Below are 18,497 nucleotides of genomic sequence, written 5' to 3'. Positions count from 1 at the left end.
TAAGAAAGGCAAATGCTATTTTGGGCTGCAATAATAGAAGTATAGCTTCCAAATCACGTGAGGTACTGGTTCCTCTCTATTCGGCCCTGGTTAGGCCTCATCTAGAGTATTGCGTCCAGTTCTGGGCTCCACAATTCAAGAAGGATGCAGACAAGCTGGAGCGTGTTCAGAGGAGGGCAACCAGGATGATCAGGGGTCTGGAAACAAAGCCCTATGAAGAGAGACTGAAAGAACTGGGCATGTTTCGCCTGGAGAAGAGAAGATTGAGGGGAGACATGATAGCACTCTTCAAATACTTAAAAGGTTGTCACACAGAGGAGGGCCAGGATCTCTTCTCGATCCTCCCAGAGTGCAGGACACGGAATAACGGGCTCAAGTTAAAGGAAGTCAGATTCCAGTTGGACATCAGGAAAAACTTCCTGACTGTTAGAGCAGTATGACAATGGAATCAGTTGCCAGTGAGGTTGTGGGAGGCCTTCAAGAGGCAGCTGGACAAGCATCTGTCAGGGATGCTTTCGGGTGGATTCCTGCATTGAGCAGGGAGTTGGACTCAATGGCCTTGTAGGCCCCTTCCAACTCTACTATTCTATGATTCTATGATTTTATGAAAAGCTCTGCGGCTTGATCCACAAATATGAGTCAGGTGTTCTCTGGGAGTCTGTCAAGCCCCCAAAGAGCTGGATTCCACAGCGATGGGCATTTCTACATGCCAAACACCTGCCCTACTTCAGAAGATGATGACATACAGAGCAGAGCGTCCGAGGAAAATTATGAGGTTATGTTTATACAGGAGAAGGTCATCCTTCAAGTATCCCAAGCCCACGTTCTTAACAGTCAATACCAACACTTTAAATTGGGCCCCCGGAATCAATTGGAAGCCAACGTGGTGGACATAAAAAATGGTGCTATATGTCCCAGTGACCTTGGAATGGCTAGAAACACAGGAATGCCATTAACCTTATGCTTAGAAATGTACCATTAACATCCTAGGGAGGGAGTGGGGGGAAAAGATATCTGATCAATCACCCACAAGCCTTCTCATCAACTCTTCAGAAAATGTGCCATTGGAAGGACTTTCAGACTGGTGCATGTCCCAGAAGGATCTGTCGTCACGTTGAGATCATGATGGCAACAAGAAAAGGCGATACAAAGAGAAACTGATGAAACATGTTAGCATAAAAGCAAGGGCATATTTGGAAATGTATGAGTTTGCTGGAAATACTATTCAACTTTGCTGCTTCTGTGGCAGTGATGTGCACCTGGACAGTGCTCGATGTGATACAATGGCTACTAGCCCTGATGGTTGTGTGCTATCTCCAGTATTCGAGGAAATAAGCCTGTGTGCACCAGTTGCTGGGGAACATGGGTGGGAGGGTGCTGTTGCACCATGTCCTGCTTGGTCATCCCTGGCCGATGGCTGGTTGGCCACTGTGTGAACAGAGTGCTGGACTGGATGGACCCTTGGTCTGATCCAGCAGGGTTCTTCTGATGTTCTTATGTTCGTAATCCTGCATGTGTGGGGGGACATGGTGTGATTATGTGGTAGTAAGGGAAGCCATTACTCAAGAGTTTCTCCATTCACATTATTTTACAAAGAACCATAGAATCCCTGAATTAGAAGATACCTTGGTCGTCACCTAGTCCAACCCCTTGGTCAATGCAAGGTCTGCAATGCAGGATGGAACTACAGTATCCCTGACAGATGGCTGTCCTGCTAGGGGTGTGTGAGGATTTCGCTTTTGCTTACAAAATATGTGAGGATTCCCCATTCAAAGAACCAAACAAGAGCATGTCTGTCACAAATATTTGCAAATTGTGAAACACGTGTTTGTCTCATTCCCAATACCCAGTTCAATTTGCGCAAATTTCCTCAATAGTCTGTATCAACCCCAGTTTAGTCTATGGAGGAAATTTGCACAAATTTGCGGAGATTTACCCAAGTCTCTCATTCAGTTACTGCTCGATTTGTGTAAGTTTCCCATTTGTGAAAAGCAAGCAGTGATTGCGAATGGGGATTAGCACTAGACAGACATCGAGATGAGGTTTGGAGAATCCTAGCTATCTCAAACATTGCCCATCCACCCATTCCCATAAACACCTCCAGTGAAGAGGAGCCCACCATCTGTTCCACTGTCAAACTATGAATGTATAGCTGAAATCTGCTTCTTTGCCATTTCCACTCGGAAATGGCAAAGAAGCAGATTTCAACTATACATTCACCCTGTCCTCTGGAGCAACAGGGAACAATTCTACCCCATCTTCTGCCTGAAAGCCCTTCAGATATTTGAAGATGGCTATCATGTCTCCACTTAATCCTTTCTTTGAGGATTGTTGAAAGCTGATGAGCCTTGACACGAATTAAGCCCTGGACATGGGGACCTTATAAGGTCACTACACTCTCCAACTCACCCACATTCCCATGGCTAATGGGGCAACCAATTTGGTCCACCGATCCGGAAGTGAAGGGCCTCAGACTTTCTTCCTGATTTCTTAAGAAATCCTTTTTCTTAGGATTTAGCCTAATGGTGAATATATAAAATTTCAGTAGCAGTAGCTAGAAAAAGAACCCACAGATCACTTAATGAATGTACCCATTGCCCAAGATGGTGAGGGGGAGTCTGCCCTGAAAGGTGGCCTAGGAACATTTTAAACAAATCCAAGGTGCAATGTTTCAACAGAAAAAAAGCCTATAGTCCCCAGCATGCCCCAGCCAGCTATGCCTTTACTTCTTGGGTAGCTCCTTTAGAATTCAGATTGGTTCTGACTGACATCAGAGCCCCACTGACAACTGAGCCACCAGCCTCCACTGCAGAGAATTGTGTTCTGCTTGAAGGGTTGCCCAGTCCAAGTATAGTTGAAAGATAAAGTACTCTAAGAAGAGAGAGCCTTGAAGTTGCCTATCAACACTGAGCACCAGGGCAGCAGACCAAGGCCTTAGCTAGACCTACCGGTCTAGCGGGATGGAGGGTTGAAGATCTCACGATATTTTTATCGCGAGATCTCCCCCTCTGTTCACATGCGACATGTGACGACATCAGAGGGAGAGGCATAACGCCCGCCATTTTGGTTTTTTTTCTTAAAGGAGAGATGCGCACGAGCGCTCGCGCGCAAAAGTTAAGTTTTTTTTAAAAAAAAATTCCCCGCTCCCCCCCACACCACCCCTGATGGGCGCAGTGCTCCTGAAGAGCTCTGTGCCTGTGCGTGGGTCCCGGCTCCTCGTGAGTAACCATGAGGAGCCAGGACAAACTGTGATGCCCACTCACACGTTCCACAGTCTCGGGCTCAGCCCGGGACTGCAGAAAAAGCAGGCCTAAACTGTAGGGCGTAATCCTGGGGCAAGGGAGGGATCATCCTTCCCTTATCCCGGGATCCCCTGTGTGTCATGTGGATGCACAGGGACGATCCTGGGGATCGCCCCAGGATTTCGCCCCGTCTTGCGAAGGCCCAAGCAGGCACCGAAATCAACTGAATCCAGCCTTCCCCACGGTGCTGAGATGGATTGTACTCCTGTTTCTAGCTGCAGGGACTGATGTTGCCCACCCGTGCTGTAGTGGTGACAAGATTTATGCTGTCAAAACTCCTTTCTCTCTTATGCCTCTGGATATTTTTACTTGGAAGGCGCTCAGATTCAGAAGTGGTGCAGCATACTGATTAGGAGCATGCAGTATAAGCGAAGGTGATCCAGGGTTTCAGCCGTTTCTAAAATATCCTGGTCCATTCTAAAATTAAGACTGTGGAAAGCATGACTTGGAAATGAGCTGTAGCTCAGGGGCAGAGAACCTGCTTTGCGTGCAGGTAGTCACAGGTTCGATACCTGGCAACTCCAGATAGGGTTAGAAACACCCCCCCCCACTCCTTCTAGAAATCCTGGAGAATCATTGCTGCCAGTAAGTGACTGGGTTCGCACAACAAACTAAGCCACACTCAGCGGTGGAGTGTTGGTAGTTGTTGAACCATGGTTTTATCTTGTTGTCTGAATGCAGTGCGTTTTCCTCAGGGTGGCTTGGTAACCACGCAGTATGGCTTGTTTTTCCTCAAACAAGCCACCTTGAGAATCCATGACTTTTTGATGGCAGGGTTCACACAACACACTCATCTATGAAGGGTTATTGTGTCGTCTGAATGCAATGCATTTTCTGCAGGGTGGGTTATCATGTTGTCTAAACCCAGCAGACCCATTCAGATGACACTTCAGGCTCTGTGGTTAGCTTAACTGTGGTTCTCTGGGGTTAGCACTAACCACATGCTGTGTTGTCGCATGGAACATTTTAAGCCATGTTTAGAGCTGCTAACTCTGCTGCAGATGGTCTGACTGATATTAGAAAGTGACCAGGGGTTAACAAAATGCATTGCATACAACACTTTAAACCCTGCTGCTTAACCAAAAGCCTTAACCAGCAGGGTTTAAGGTGTCTTCTGAACAGGCCTAGCGTGTTTTTTGCAGGGTGTCTTGTTAACCATGAAGTGTGGTGTATTTTTCTCGATCAAATGATTTTGAGAACTCATGGCTTATTGTTGAGTTGTTCAGAGTGGTTAGCAGCCACACTGCATGGTTAACGAGCAACCATGCAGGAAACACACCATTTTCAGACACCATGATAACCCACCCTGCCGAAAAAGCACTGCATCCAGACAACACGATAACCCACAGTTCAACAGCCACCCATATTGGGTGGGCTACAGTGAAGTAGCCCACCCAATATGGATGTAGCCCATCCATATTGGGTGTAGCCCATCCATATTGGGTGTAGCCTATCCACATTGGGTGGGCTGCAGATAAGCTGGAGCGTGTTCAGAGGAGGGCAACCAAGATGATCAGGGGTCTGGAAACAAAGCCCTATGAAGAGAGACTATAAGAACTGGGCACATTTAGCCAGGATAAGAGAAGATTGAGGGGAGACACAATAGCACCCTTCAAGGACTTGAAAGGTTGTCACACAGAGGAGGGCCAGGATCTCTTCTCGATCCTCCCAGAGTGCAGGACACGGAATAACAGTCTCAAGTTAAAGGAAGCCAGATTCCAGCTGGACATCAGGAAAAACTTCCTGACTGTTAGAGCAGTACGACAATGGAACCAGTTACCTAGGGAGGTGGTGGGCTCTCCCACATTAGAGGCCTTCAAGAGGCAGCTGGACAACCATCTGTCAGGGATGCTTTAGGGTGGATTCCTGCATTGAGCAGGGGGTTGGACTTGATGGCCTTGTAGGTCCCTTCCAACTCTCCTATTCTATGATTCTATGATTCTAAGTATGAACCCATCTGTTGAATTGTTCAGGGTGATTAACAAGCCACACTGCATGGTGAACCAGCCACCCTGTGAAAGCATGCTGCGTTCAGACAGCATGATAACCCACAGTTCAGGAACAGCTCAAAGTTCAACAACCACCCACATTGAACCACTGAGTGTTGGTTCACATGTTGTGTGAACCCAGCCAGTTCCAACGATACTGGACAGGATGGACCAGGTCTGACTCATAGAATCATAGACCCAATAGAAGGCAGTTTCCTATAGTTCTGCTTCAGTGCTTACTCCCTTCCCTCACTTTGCCCAGAACAGGTGATTCCCCATTACTTGAACTGCATGGATCTAAATGAGTCAAAATACTAAATATATGTCTATATTGCTTCTGCCTTGACACGTGATGATGCAGATGACCTCCGTGCTCCTCATACAACATCTTTACCTTTTGCCAGCACACCGGCCGTCTCCCATCCTGCCTTCAAGAGGACCGAATAGCACAAAACCCTCAATTTTAAGACTCCGATAAGCAAGCCGCTGTTATCACATGACAATGTAATTGTATTGGCTGGAATCCACCGTCTGTATCAGCACCAAATTGCAGAGCTATTAGCTCAGATCGCTCAGCACCTTTTACTGTAATCACGGGTAGTTATTTTCGACTCAGCCAAGTTGTACTAGTCCAGGCCTGCGTTGATACTCTTAGCACTTGCCTGTAATTGCTTTTGCATTATCAGCTTATAAAAGATCAGACGCCATGAATAAAGGGTCAGCCGGTATGTCTTTTTTTTAGAAAAAACAACACACTGGCGCACGATGCAGGAAGAGTTTAAAAAGCGGTTCCCATGAAAGTAGGAGTGCTTTGCTTAATGATAACTTCCCATAGATTCATGCAGGGGATGACATCATAGCTTTCTAGGCATCATTTGGAGTGCAGGATGGACTGGGAAATTGGCATTGATGTTCCCCTTTGAGTGGAGGAGTGCGGCTATGCAAAAGGTATCTGTATTCCTAGCGATGGTTTGTTCTTGCGGTTTCCAATGTGGGCACCAATGTCCCAATAGACAATGCCCTTGGTACATTCTAGACTCCCTTCCCTCTAAGGCATTTCAGATTTATAATAACAACAACAACAACAACTCCAAACAATCTTGGAAAATTCAGATCATAAAATATACTGGGACAGAACAATTCATACAGACAAGACAATACCTTGCAATCGACCAGACATAACGGTTATAGACAAAAAAGAAAAACACACTTACCTCATCGACATAGCAATACCTAATGACAAAAATGTTGTAGAAAGGGAGGAGGAAAAGAGAGGAAAATATACACCACTGTCTATGGAAGTTAAAGAACTATGGCAACAGGAAAAGGTCACAATTATTCCGCTATCAGTCACAGGCATCCCATCAAAAAACTATACAGAAAACCTTCAGAAACTGGGCCTACCAGTTTACACCCACAACAACATCTAGAAAGGAGTCATACTTATAACATGTTCAATAGTCAGGACATTCCTGAATCAGTAAAAGACAGCATGACTTGGCAAAGCCTGTCATGTCCATCTAGAAAAACCACCATGAGCGAGAAACCAGAGATGATGATGATGATCATCATCATGTCCACACTGGTCTTCTAGGCATTGTTACCAAATAAAAATAGTGGGAAACAGCTGCACTTCAAACTGGAATGGACTCAGAAAAATGAAAATTAAGCTGGGCGGGAGAGTGTCCTTGAGTGAGGGGTGCATGCTTTGCCTGTGTGTATTCTCTCTCTCTCTCTCTCTCTCTCTCTCTCTCTCTCTCTCTCTCTCTAGTTTTGCCTCTGTTTGGGTGTTTTTGGTGTGGTGTGAGTTTTGACTGTGTTTCTCTGAGCAACACCAGTTTGCTTTCAGTAAAATTGTATCTTGTTGTGCGATTTGGCATTTGAGATTGAGCCCCACCTCTGCCTTGTACTCCATTTCTTGGCCAAGTTACTTGTGTCTGAGCCTCATCAGTTTGCCTTCTGTGAAATGGGTGTTTTATGATGAGACACCACCATCATGGCAAACACTTTGTGAGAGCATCCACAACGCTCTCTTAAAATTTGACATTTGCCTGCTGGAACCAAAATTTGGGGGAACCCAACCTATTCCATCGCTTTTTCAGAAGTTCTTCACTACTAAGAGGGGGCGGGGAGTAACACACTCAACAGCTGTAACACACTCAACACTTTCAGACATCTTGAAGGAAATCCAGCAAAGTTGATAACAAGACTGATCTCCTATGAATCAAAGGGGACAACCCATAGTGCACTGAAGTCAACTTCCATTGCATTTACTGGGCCAGTTCAGACAACACACTAAGCCACGGTTAGGCTGCTAACCCTTTTGCAGCAAATGGTTAGTGAGCGCATTTAAACCATGGTTATGTAGCCGCCATGATTAGGAATGGTTCACACAACACATGACATGCTAACGAAACCATAATGTTTAGCTCAAAATGCTTAGCCACCATAGGTTAGTGTGTCGTCTGAACAAGGTAAATAAGTCTGCAATGCTACAATTTCTATCTACTAAGGTATGGTTTTAAGGACCCTGCAGAAATGAATATGACCAACTGGTTACTCAAAATGAAGTACTTCTGAAAAATAAGAAGGCACAGAGATGCATATCCAAGCAGGTCTAGGCATTAGCTGTAGGCAATCTGGCAATTTTACTCAACGGAACCAAACAGGGAAACAAAAATGGTGCCATCTGAAAATATGGAACTCCACTTTGCAGTAGCTGTCCTTTATGTAAGTCGCAGTTTATAGCAGGGGTCTTGGATGTGGGTCTGCTGCAGCCGGTACCTCAGCCATCAGGGTATCAGCCCAGCATCTAGAGACAAAATTAAGTCATAGTTACAGAATTACAGAACAAACTCAAAAGAGCAGCGAGCGAAATCATTGTTGGGAGGGTAGTATGGGAGCCTCCTGCCACCAGGATTGTTTGCAGCTGAGCTTGCTCCTGAAAGGTGATTAATGCTTTCAGATGCTAATGGTGGAGCCATGCTTGTTTAGGGCAGTGGCCATTACGCACGTGCTTCTCACTAGGGGTGTGCACGGACCCCCCGCTCCGCTTCACTTGCAGATCTGCCATTTTCCGGAGCGGGTCGCTCCGCTCCGCCCCCGCTCCGCCCACTTCCGCTCCGCTCCGCTCGGAGCTCCGGATCCGGATCCGGAGTTCCGTTTTTGCCCCCCATAGGGTTGCATTGAAAGCTAAAAAAGTAAACAACTTTTTTTCCGTTGAAGTTAGAAACCTCACGTTTGGCACCATGACACCTCATGGGCGTATACACACACACGCCAAGTTTCAAGGCAATCCCATCATCCCCTGATTTTTGGCGAATTTTTGAAAATCGGGCACCCCATTCACACCCCTTGGGATAGCTCCGTCAATTTGCATGTTAGAAACCTCAAACTCGGCACCAGGGCAGCTTATCCATGTGTCCACATGCACGCCAAGTTGCAAGCAAATCCCATCATCCCCTGATTTTTGGCGCGGCTCTACCCTCTAACGCACCACCCATAACCCTAATTCACACCCCTTTAGATAGCTCTGTCAATTTGCACGTTAGAAACCTCAAACTCAGCACCATGATAGCTTATCCACGTGTCCACATGCACGCCAAGTTTCAAGGCAATCCCATCATCCCCTGATTTTTGGCGAATTTTTGAAAATCGGGCACCCCATTCACACCCCTTGGGATAGCTCCGTCAATTTGCATGTTAGAAACCTCAAACTCGGCACCATGAGAGCTTATCCATGTGTCCACATGCACGCCAAGTTGCAAGCAAATCCCATCATCCCCTGATTTTTGGCATGGCTTAACTCACCCCAAATTGTCCCATTCTACAACTACGTCAATTTGCATGTTTGAAACCCCAAAGTTGGCACCATGATAGCTTATCCACGTGTCCACATGGACGCCAAGTTTCAAGGCAATCCCATCATCCCCTGATTTTTGGGGAATTTATGAAAATCGGGCACCCCATTCACACCCCTTGGGATAGCTCCGTCAATTTGCATGTTAGAAACCTCAAACTCGGCACCATGAGAGCTTATCCATGTGTCCACATGCACGCCAAGTTGCAAGCAAATCCCATCATCCCCTGATTTTTGGCGCGGCTTAAACTTTTTAACTCACCCCAAATCAAGTCCCATTCTACAACTACGTCAATTTGCACGTTAGAAACCTATCCTTTGGTCCCATGACAGCTTACCCATGTGTCCCCATGGACACCAAGTTTCAAGGCAATCCCATCATCCCCTGATGTTAGGGGAACTTTTGAAATTTGAACACTCCAGTATGTCAGGGATTTAAAGTTGCAATTGCAGACAGCTCAATGGGGCCAGTTCCAAGGCAATCCCAACATGCCACGAGATAACCCTAAATCTTCTGGCACATTTGAAAAAGGGATTATTGAACTTGATAAAGTCTAAGTGAGCGCAGGAAGGACTTCTCCCCTGAGTCAAAGCAAGACACATACACCATCGCTGCAAGGCGGGAAGGGGAGAAGGGAGGGAAAGCAGGCAGGCAGCATGCATTGTAGTGCCGCAGGGATGGCTTGAGCACTAACGCATAGCAAACCAACCCATAAGTGGGCGCAAAGTGAGGCAAAGATGGCTGGTTCTTTCTTTCTAAGCCAGCAGTTACGCCTTGAGGGGCACAGAGGAGGACGACTGGGAGCAAGCGTGCCGGAGGGTGCTGGGCACGAACCGCAAAGCCCATCTCCCAGGCACCAGGCGGGCAGAGCAGGCGAGGAGTCAGTCCTGGCAGATGCCCCACCACAGCAGCACCCCGGGGGAGGCGGGCAGACAGGCAGGCAGGCATGGGTTGGCGGGCCCAGAAAAGCTGGTACCTTGCACAAGTAAGCCATAGATCTGCGGGGGAGTCAGTCCCAGCAGATCCAGCTACCTCACAAGGACGGCTCCCAGGCAGGCGGGCAGGCGCCTCCACTGTAGTGGCTGTGCTCAACTCGGCGGGCGCACTACAAGACGAGTTGAAGTGAGAGCTCACTTCTCAGGAAACGTAGTGGCTGTGCTACGGGAGATCGGTGGACTGCTGGAGCTTAGCTTTTTCTCTGAGGGGAAGTCCATGAGTTGAAGTGACAGCTTGCTTCTCAAAGACAGGGTTACAGCGGAAGAGGGGTGGGACGAGACCGGGGAGAGAAGCTCGACCAGTGACTGCTACTAATCCCCACATCCTGGAGGACCACAGCATCCCACACAAAGTGGCTGTGGTGAAGTCAATGGCTGTCATGAGTTGAAGTGAGTGCTCACTTCTCAGGAAAATTAAACTGTCCGTACACACTAAGTGGCTGTGGTATGGGCGATCGGTCGACTGCTGGAGTACCACCCGCACATAGGGGAAGTCCATGAGTTGAAGTGACAGCTTGCTTCTCAAAGACAGGGTTACAGCGGAAGAGGGGTGGGACGAGACCGGGGAGAGAAGCTGGACCAGCTTCTGCTACTAATCCTCACCCACATCCTGGAGGACCACAGCATCCCACACAAAGTGGCTGTGGTGAAGTCAATGGCTGTCATGAGTCGAAGTGAGTGCTCACTTCTCAGGAGGAAACTTAAACTGTCCCTATGCACTAAGTGGCTGTGCTATGGGAGTTCGGTGGACTGTTGGAGTACCAGCCACAATTGGGGAAGTGAATGAGTTTCAGTGAAAGGTTGCTTCTCAAAATCAGCACACAGATCAAGGACTCCATTTGATCCCCGAGCTATCTAAAGGGTGACCCGTGGACTGCTGGAGTTTTCCTCCGGTTCCCGGTGGCTGGGATGGGTCTCGGCTTCTCAAAGCCATGGCACTGCTGCATATGCAGTGCAGCTTCTCGAAAGAGAGCTGTCCCACGGAAAAACGGTGCATTACTGGAGCTTAGCTTTTTCTCAAAGGGGAAGTCAATGAGTTGAAGTGAAAGGTTGCTTCGGAAGTCTATGGCTTTCATGAGTTTCAGTGACAGCTTGCTTCTCAAAGAGGGCGTTACAGCGGAAGAGGGGTGGGACGAGACCAGGGAGAGGAGCTGGACCAGCTGCTGCGACTAATCCTCACCCACATCCTGGAGGACCACAGCATCCGCAGTAGTGGCTGTGGTGAAGTCAATGGCTGTCATGAGTTGAAGTGAGTGCTCACTTCTCAGGAAAATTAAACTGTCCGTACACACTAAGTGGCTGTGGTATGGGCGATCGGTGGACACCTGGAGTACCACCCGCACATAGGGGAAGTCCATGAGTTGAAGTGACAGCTTGCTTCTCAAAGACAGGGTTACAGCGGAAGAGGGGTGGGACGAGACCGGGGAGAGAAGCTGGACCAGCTTCTGCTACTAATCCTCACCCACATCCTGGAGGACCACAGCATCCACAGTAGTGGCTGTGGTGAAGTCAATGGCTGTCATGAGTTGAAGTGAGTGCTCACTTCTCAGGAGGAAACGTAAACTGTCCCTATGCAGACAGTGGTTGGGGAGAGAGGCACGGCCAGCTGCGCCTCGACCGTAGGGGCTGTGCTCAAGTGTCTGAACTTGGAGTCGAAGCGAGAGCTCACTTCTCAGATAACTTGAATTGCGAGACTGGGGAGAGACGCTCGACCAGCTGCTGCAACTAATCCTCCTCACCCACATCCTGGAGGACCAGAGCATCCACCGGAGTGGCTGTGCTCAACTCGGCGCACTACAAAACGACAAGTGGCTGTGGTGAAGTCAATGGCTGTCATGAGTCGAAGTGAAAGCTCACTTCTCAGATAACTTGAATTGCGAGACTGGGGAGAGACGCTCGACCAGCTGCTGCAACTAATCCTCCTCACCCACATCCTGGAGGACCAGAGCATCCACCGGAGTGGCTGTGCTCAACTCGGCGCACTACAAAACGACAAGTGGCTGTGGTGAAGTCAATGGCTGTCATGAGTCGAAGTGAAAGCTCACTTCTCAGATAACTTGAATTGCGAGACTGGGGAGAGACGCTCGACCAGCTGCTGCAACTAATCCTCCTCATCCACATCCTGGTGGAACAAAGCATCCACCAAGAAGTGGCTGTGGTGAAGTCAATGGCTGTCATGAGTCGAAGTGAGTGCTCACTTCTCAGGAGGAAACTTAAACTGTCCCTATGCAGTCAGTGGTTGGGGAGAGAGGCACGGCCAGCTGTGCCTCCACCGTAGGGGCTGTGCTCAAGTGTCTGAACTTGAAGTTGAAGTGAGAGCTCAAAATTGCTCCATATGAGACTGGGGAGAGAAGCTCGACCAGCGACTGCTACTTATCCCCACATCCTGGAGGACCACAGCATCCCACACAAAGTGGCTGGTAAAGTCAACGGCTGTCATGAGTCGAAGTGAAAGCTCACTTCTCAGGAGGAAACTTAAACTGTCCCTATGCACTAAGTGGCTGTGCTATGGGAGTTCGGTGGACTACTGGAGTAGCTCCCTCAATTGGGGAAGTCAATGGCTGTCATGAGTCGAAGTGAGAGCTCACTTCTCATTAAACTTAAACTGTCCCTATGCACTAAGTGGCTGTGCTATGGGCGTTCGGTGGACTGTTGGAGTACCAGCCGCAATTGGGGAAGTCCATGAGTTGAAGTGAGTGCTCACTTCTCATTAAACTTAAACTGTCCCTATGCACTAAGTGGCTGTGCTATGGGCGTTCGGTGGACTGTTGGAGTACCAGCCGCAATTGGGGAAGTCCATGAGTTGAAGTGAGTGCTCACTTCTCATTAAACTTAAACTGTCCCTATGCACTAAGTGGCTGTGCTATGGGCGTTCGGTGGACTGTTGGAGTACCAGCCGCAATTGGGGAAGTCCATGAGTTGAAGTGAGTGCTCACTTCTCAGGAGGAAACTTAAACTGTCCCTATGCACTAAGTGGCTGTGCTATGGGAGTTCGGTGGACTGTTGGAGTACCAGCCGCAATTGGGGAAGTGAATGAGTTTCAGTGAAAGGTTGCTTCTCAAAATCAGCACACTGATCGGGTCACCCAGAGGACCACAGCCTGTACGTAGTGGCTGTGCTGAAGTCAATGACTTCCATGAGTTTAAGTGAAAGGTTGCTTCTCAAAGGCGAGGACTTGCCTGTTTCATTTTCGCAGCGAGACAGGCAGCTGCAGTAACAGTCAGAACCACACACACAATGACAGCTTTTGCACAGAGGCTCATGAGTTCAAGTGACAGCTTACTTCTCAAAACCATACTTCTGGATCAGGGAGTACGTCTTCCACTCCCAGGGCACTCCAAGGGGCGACCCGTGGACTGCTGGACTTTACCTCCCTCAGTTGGGGAAGTGAATGATGAGTTTAAGTGAAAGCTTGCTTCTCAAAGACGGGTTACAGCAGAAGGGGAAGAGGAAGAGGATGAGACTGAGGAGAGAGAGAGAAGAGAGCATCCACTGTAGTGGCTTTGCTAGTGGCTGTGCTACGGGCGATCGGTGGACTGCTGGAGTACCTCCCGCACATAGGGGAAGTGAATGAGTTTCAGTGAAAGGTTGCTTCTCAAAATCAGCACACAGATCAAGGACTCCATTTGATCCCCGAGCTATCTAAAGGGCGACCCGTGGACTGCTGGAGTTTAACCTCCCTCACCCTCAATTGGGGAAGTGAATGAGTTTCAGTGAAAGGTTGCTTCTCAAAATCAGCACACTGATGGAGTCACTCAGATCCTGGAGGACCACAGCCTCTATGTAGTGGCTGTGCTGAAGTCAATGACTTCCATGAGTTCAAGTGAAAGGTTGCTTCTCAAAGGCGAGGACTCGCCTGTTTCATTTTCGCAGCGAGACAGGCAGCTGCAGTAACACTCACAACCACACACACAAGGACAGCTTTTGCACAGAGGCTCATGAGTTCAAGTGACAGTTTGCTTCTCAAAAAACCATACTTCTGGATCAGGGAGTACGTCTTCCACTCCCAGGGCACTCCAAAGGGCGACCCGTGGACTGCTGGAGAGAGGCAGCCTGGCTAGTGGTGGTGGTGCCAGGCATTGCCTTGCCCCCTGCTTGCACCTCACCTAAACACGTGCAGTCAATCATGGAGTCTTTTGGAACTGGGTGGAAAACTATCCGGATGAGTTGACTAAGCTGTACCGGACGCCACAGAAATGAAATGAACTCAAGTGCGGTGCTTTGCCCTCACAGTCAGTCACACACACGCACGGTGACAAACTCTGCCTAGTGCCTACAGAGACGAATGTAATGATTCAGAGTTGATGTTGTGAACTGTAACACAGCCACTAAATAATAAGAATAAGAATAAGAATAAGAATAAGAAAAATATAATAAAAATAATAATAAAAAGAAAAAACCAGCCTGCCTGAACTGTAGTGTGCCTGCCAACCCAAGGAGGGGTGGAATTAAAGGGAGCCTGCCTGTCACTCCCACGAGGGCTTGAGGGTGGGGTATCCCAGCAGGGGGAGATTGCCCTTCAGAAAGACCAGCTGCTCCACCAAGTCCGGCTCCAAGCGAGAGCGGTGAGGGGTCACTATGTCGCCCGCCATAGAGAACACCCTCTCGCTTGGAACACTGGTGGGTGGGCAGCTGAGTCGATCCATGGCCACCCGCGCCAGGTCCGGCCAAATCTGAAAACGGGATGACCAGTAGGCCAGGGGGTCCATGGAGGAGTCCTCGATGGGCTCTGACAGGTAACGCTGCACGGTGGTTGCAGCGTCATCCTGGCTGGTGGCTGGGGAGGGTCTCTGCCCAAACACGGTGTGCAGAGCCTCTTCCCAATACCCCTCGCCTGTGCTGCTGCTGGGAGGGATGCAGGTGAGGCTGCTGCTGGTGCTGCTGGTGCTGCTGCGGGGAGGGGTGGCCTGCTCCTCTGCCTCACTCTGCCCCACCCTCTTGGCCCATGCCGCCCGCACTTCGCCCACCAGCGTTTCCACCCAGTGCTGCCTGCTATTTGGCCCACAAAGCCCATCCTTCACACGAGGGTCGCACATGGCTGCCAACATGTGGACCCTGTCGGTTTGGATGGGCTCCAGCCTCCGCGTCACGCCGTCCCTCAGCCTAGTCACCGCTTCGCGGACCTCGGGCTCGAAGCGCCTGCCGGTGACGGGATCCCTGTACTCCAGAAAGTCGCCCATCTGTTTCTGGAGATGCCTGCATACAGGGATCACCTGGCTGAGGAGGGCAGAGCTTTTGCTCAGGGTCTCGGTGGCGTTCAGGAACGGCTTGAGGACCGCCACCAGCTGGGACATGGCGTCCCACTGCTGCTTGCCCATGTGGTGGACGCCCATGTCCCTGACCCTGAACAAGTCGTGGATGGCACGCTGTTGCTCCACCATCCGCTCCAGCATCAGGTAGGTGGAGTTCCAGCGTGTCACCACATCCTGCACTAGCCTGTGCTGCGGGAGATTCAACTCCTCCTGCTTCTCCCGCAGCAAGCGACTGCCCTTGACGCTGTGGTGGAAATGGCCTGCCACCTTTCTGCAGCTCTCCAGGAGGTTACGGATCCCGGACAGGGGACCGAGGTTGGGCTTGCTGCTGCCCATCCCAAGGCCATCCCTCACCACCAGGTTCAAGACGTGCGCGATGCAGCGGACGCCCTCGAATCCGCCGTCGCGCACCGCCTTCACCATGTTGGCTCCCCCGTCCGTGACCATGTAACCGCGGGTGACCTTCTGCCCAGCTAGCCACCCATCCACCATGCGGTTCATGGCCTCCGTAATCTCCGCTGCCGTGTGGGACTGGTCCATCACTTGCGTGTGGAGGAGGGCCCAGCAGTAGCCCTCCTTGCCAGTCCCTGTAGTGCTGGATCCTTCCTGCCCCACGGCTGCCCACCAGTGTGCCGTCAGGGACAGGTAAGCGTGCACTCCGCCCTCGCTGGACCAAATGTCCGAGGTGAAGTGCACCATCCGTGCCTCTGCCTGGCACAGACGACCCAGCACTAACTCCCTGCAGGAACGGTACAGGGAAGGCACCACCCGCCTGCTCAGGGTGGTGCGACACGGCAGCTTATAGTATGGCACCACAAGCGCCATCAGCCTCTTGAAGCCTGCGTTGTCGACGAGGCTGAATGGCTGGTCGTCCAACGCCACCATCTCACCGATTGACGTGGTGATCTGGGAGGGCGTTGGAAAACGCCATCTTGTGGTTCCATACTTCCCCCACCCCATTTCCGGCAGGGTTGCCTGCCTAACCCTTGTGGGGATGGGAGATGGAGAGCTGAGACTGGAAGTGCCAGCAGCAGCAGCAGCAGCAGCAGCAGCAGCAGCCGCCTTCGGCTTTCCCCTGGAACCAGTCGCCTTGCCCGCCTCTTTCCCCAGCAAGACCGACTGGTGCTGCCTCTTAAGATGCATCTTCATGCTGCTGGTTCCATAATGCCCTGTCGATGAACCCCTGCTTAGGCTGAGTTTGCAGTGGCGACAGACAGCAAAGCGGGGATCCGCTCCCAACTCAAAGTGGTCCCACACGATGCTTGTCTTTCGTTTCCGTGGTGACACCACCAATTGCCCGCCTGAGCTCTCTGGTGTTGCCACAGAAACAGGGGTGTGGGATGAGACTGGGGAGAGAGCCTCGGCCTGCTGCTGCTCCTCCTCAGCCCCCACATCCTGGAGGCCCACCGCCTCCTCCTCCTCCTCCCCCCCCTCCACTGTGCTGAGGACCTCGTCTAGGTCCATCATCGGGCTCATGGGCTGAAAGGAGAATGAAGGAGTTGGGGATACTCCTCCTCCTCTAATGGCACTGCTGCCACGTGCCTCTTGCAAACGGGCACTTTTCCCATTCCCACCCTCAAAAAGAGAACGCCGGGCACAAGTTGCAGAAGAGAGTGGCTCTGCCTGCTGCTTGTCCTGCTTCTGTTTTGGAGCAGTCAGCCAAGGAGTTGCCCGTTTGAGTTTCACAGGAGGAGAGGAAGCCTGCTTACTGCTGGCAGCCTGAGCCTTGCTGCTTTCAGCATGCCTGCTTCCTCTTTTCATGATGACTAACAAAATATTAATACTACTAATACTATGTATAAGGTACTACTAAGAATATGTATAAGAAGAATATAATATGTTTAAATGTAGGGAAATGGGACAAGAAGAATAAAATATACTACTACTAATATGTATGAGAATATACTAATATATATATATATATATATACTACTAAGAATATCTACAAGAATATAATAATATGTTTAAGAATATTACTAATAAATGTAGGGAAATGGGACAAGAAATGGGACAACCACTACTATAAGAAGAACAAAATATGAATACTACTACTAATATGTATGAGAATGTATACTAATAGACTACTAAGACTATGTAAAAGAATATAATAATAATATGTTTAAGAATAGGGAGATGGTGTGCGTATGCTTTCCCCAAAATGCTCAATCTGTGGCTGCACAAAAGCAGCCCACTCTGTCCAAGTTACACAGAGAAGAAAAAGAGAATCAAATTTTTTTGGTATATATTGGTATATAGAAGATAGAAGGAAACACAATCAGGATTTAAGAGAGGGGAGGGGGGAAAAGAACCAACCACTACTATAAGAAGAACAAAATATGAATACTACTAATATGTATGAGAATGTATACTAATAGACTACTAAGACTATGTAAAAGAATATAATATAATATGTTTAAGAATAGGGAAATGGTGTGCGTATGCTTTCCCCAAAATGCTCAATCTGTGGCTGCCTGTTGAACTTGACAAAAGCAGCCCACTCCGTCCAAGTTACACAGAGAAGAAAAAGAGAATCAAATTTTTTTGGTATATTTGGTATATAGAAGATAGAAGGAAACACAATCAGGATTTAAGAGAGGGGAGGGGGGGAAAGAACCAACCACTACTATAAGAAGAACAAAATATGAATACTACTAATATAATATGTATGAGAATATATACTAATAGACTATGTGAAAGAATATAATAAAATATGTTTAAGAATATAAATGTAGGGAAATGGGACAAAAAGTGTGTGTATGCTTTCAAAAGAAAGCTTTCACAAAAGCAGAACAGTCAGGCTTTAATACAGGAAAGGGGGGGGGCAACCAACCCAACCACACACTCCAAAATTCAAAAATAAAGTTTATATTAAATCAAAGTAAGGGGAAAACACAGGGCAAACTAAGCTACAAGTCAGAAAGAAGCAAACAAACACACACACGCGCCAAACTAAACCTATCCTAATCTATCTCCAAAGTCCAAAGCAGGAACACTAACTAACTAAGTGTTCCCTCCACGAACGCCAACCCACAAAGAGACACAAAACAGAAAGTTCTCAGGGTGGGTCTGCCTTAGTCCCCCCTCCAACGCTGGGATTGGA

At 49.0% G+C, this 18,497-nt stretch overlaps 1 protein-coding gene across 1 annotated transcript in view; it reads right to left on the bottom strand.

Moving 5' to 3' along the window:
- Positions 1 to 7,978: 7,978 nt before the first annotated feature.
- The window catches only part of COL20A1 (collagen type XX alpha 1 chain), a 171,380-nt gene continuing 160,861 nt past the window's right edge, over positions 7,979 to 18,497 (bottom strand). Inside the window, exon 39 of the mRNA XM_063142885.1 lies at positions 7,979 to 8,102. Within this exon, the coding sequence (XP_062998955.1) occupies positions 8,083 to 8,102 (20 nt within the window). The 3' untranslated portion in view covers positions 7,979 to 8,082. The remainder of the gene's footprint in view (positions 8,103 to 18,497) is intronic.

This window comes from Elgaria multicarinata, chromosome 1 (genome assembly GCF_023053635.1).
Source record: "Elgaria multicarinata webbii isolate HBS135686 ecotype San Diego chromosome 1, rElgMul1.1.pri, whole genome shotgun sequence".
Taxonomy (NCBI): domain Eukaryota; kingdom Metazoa; phylum Chordata; class Lepidosauria; order Squamata; family Anguidae; genus Elgaria; species Elgaria multicarinata.
This window is presented reverse-complemented; position numbering and strand designations above follow the sequence as displayed.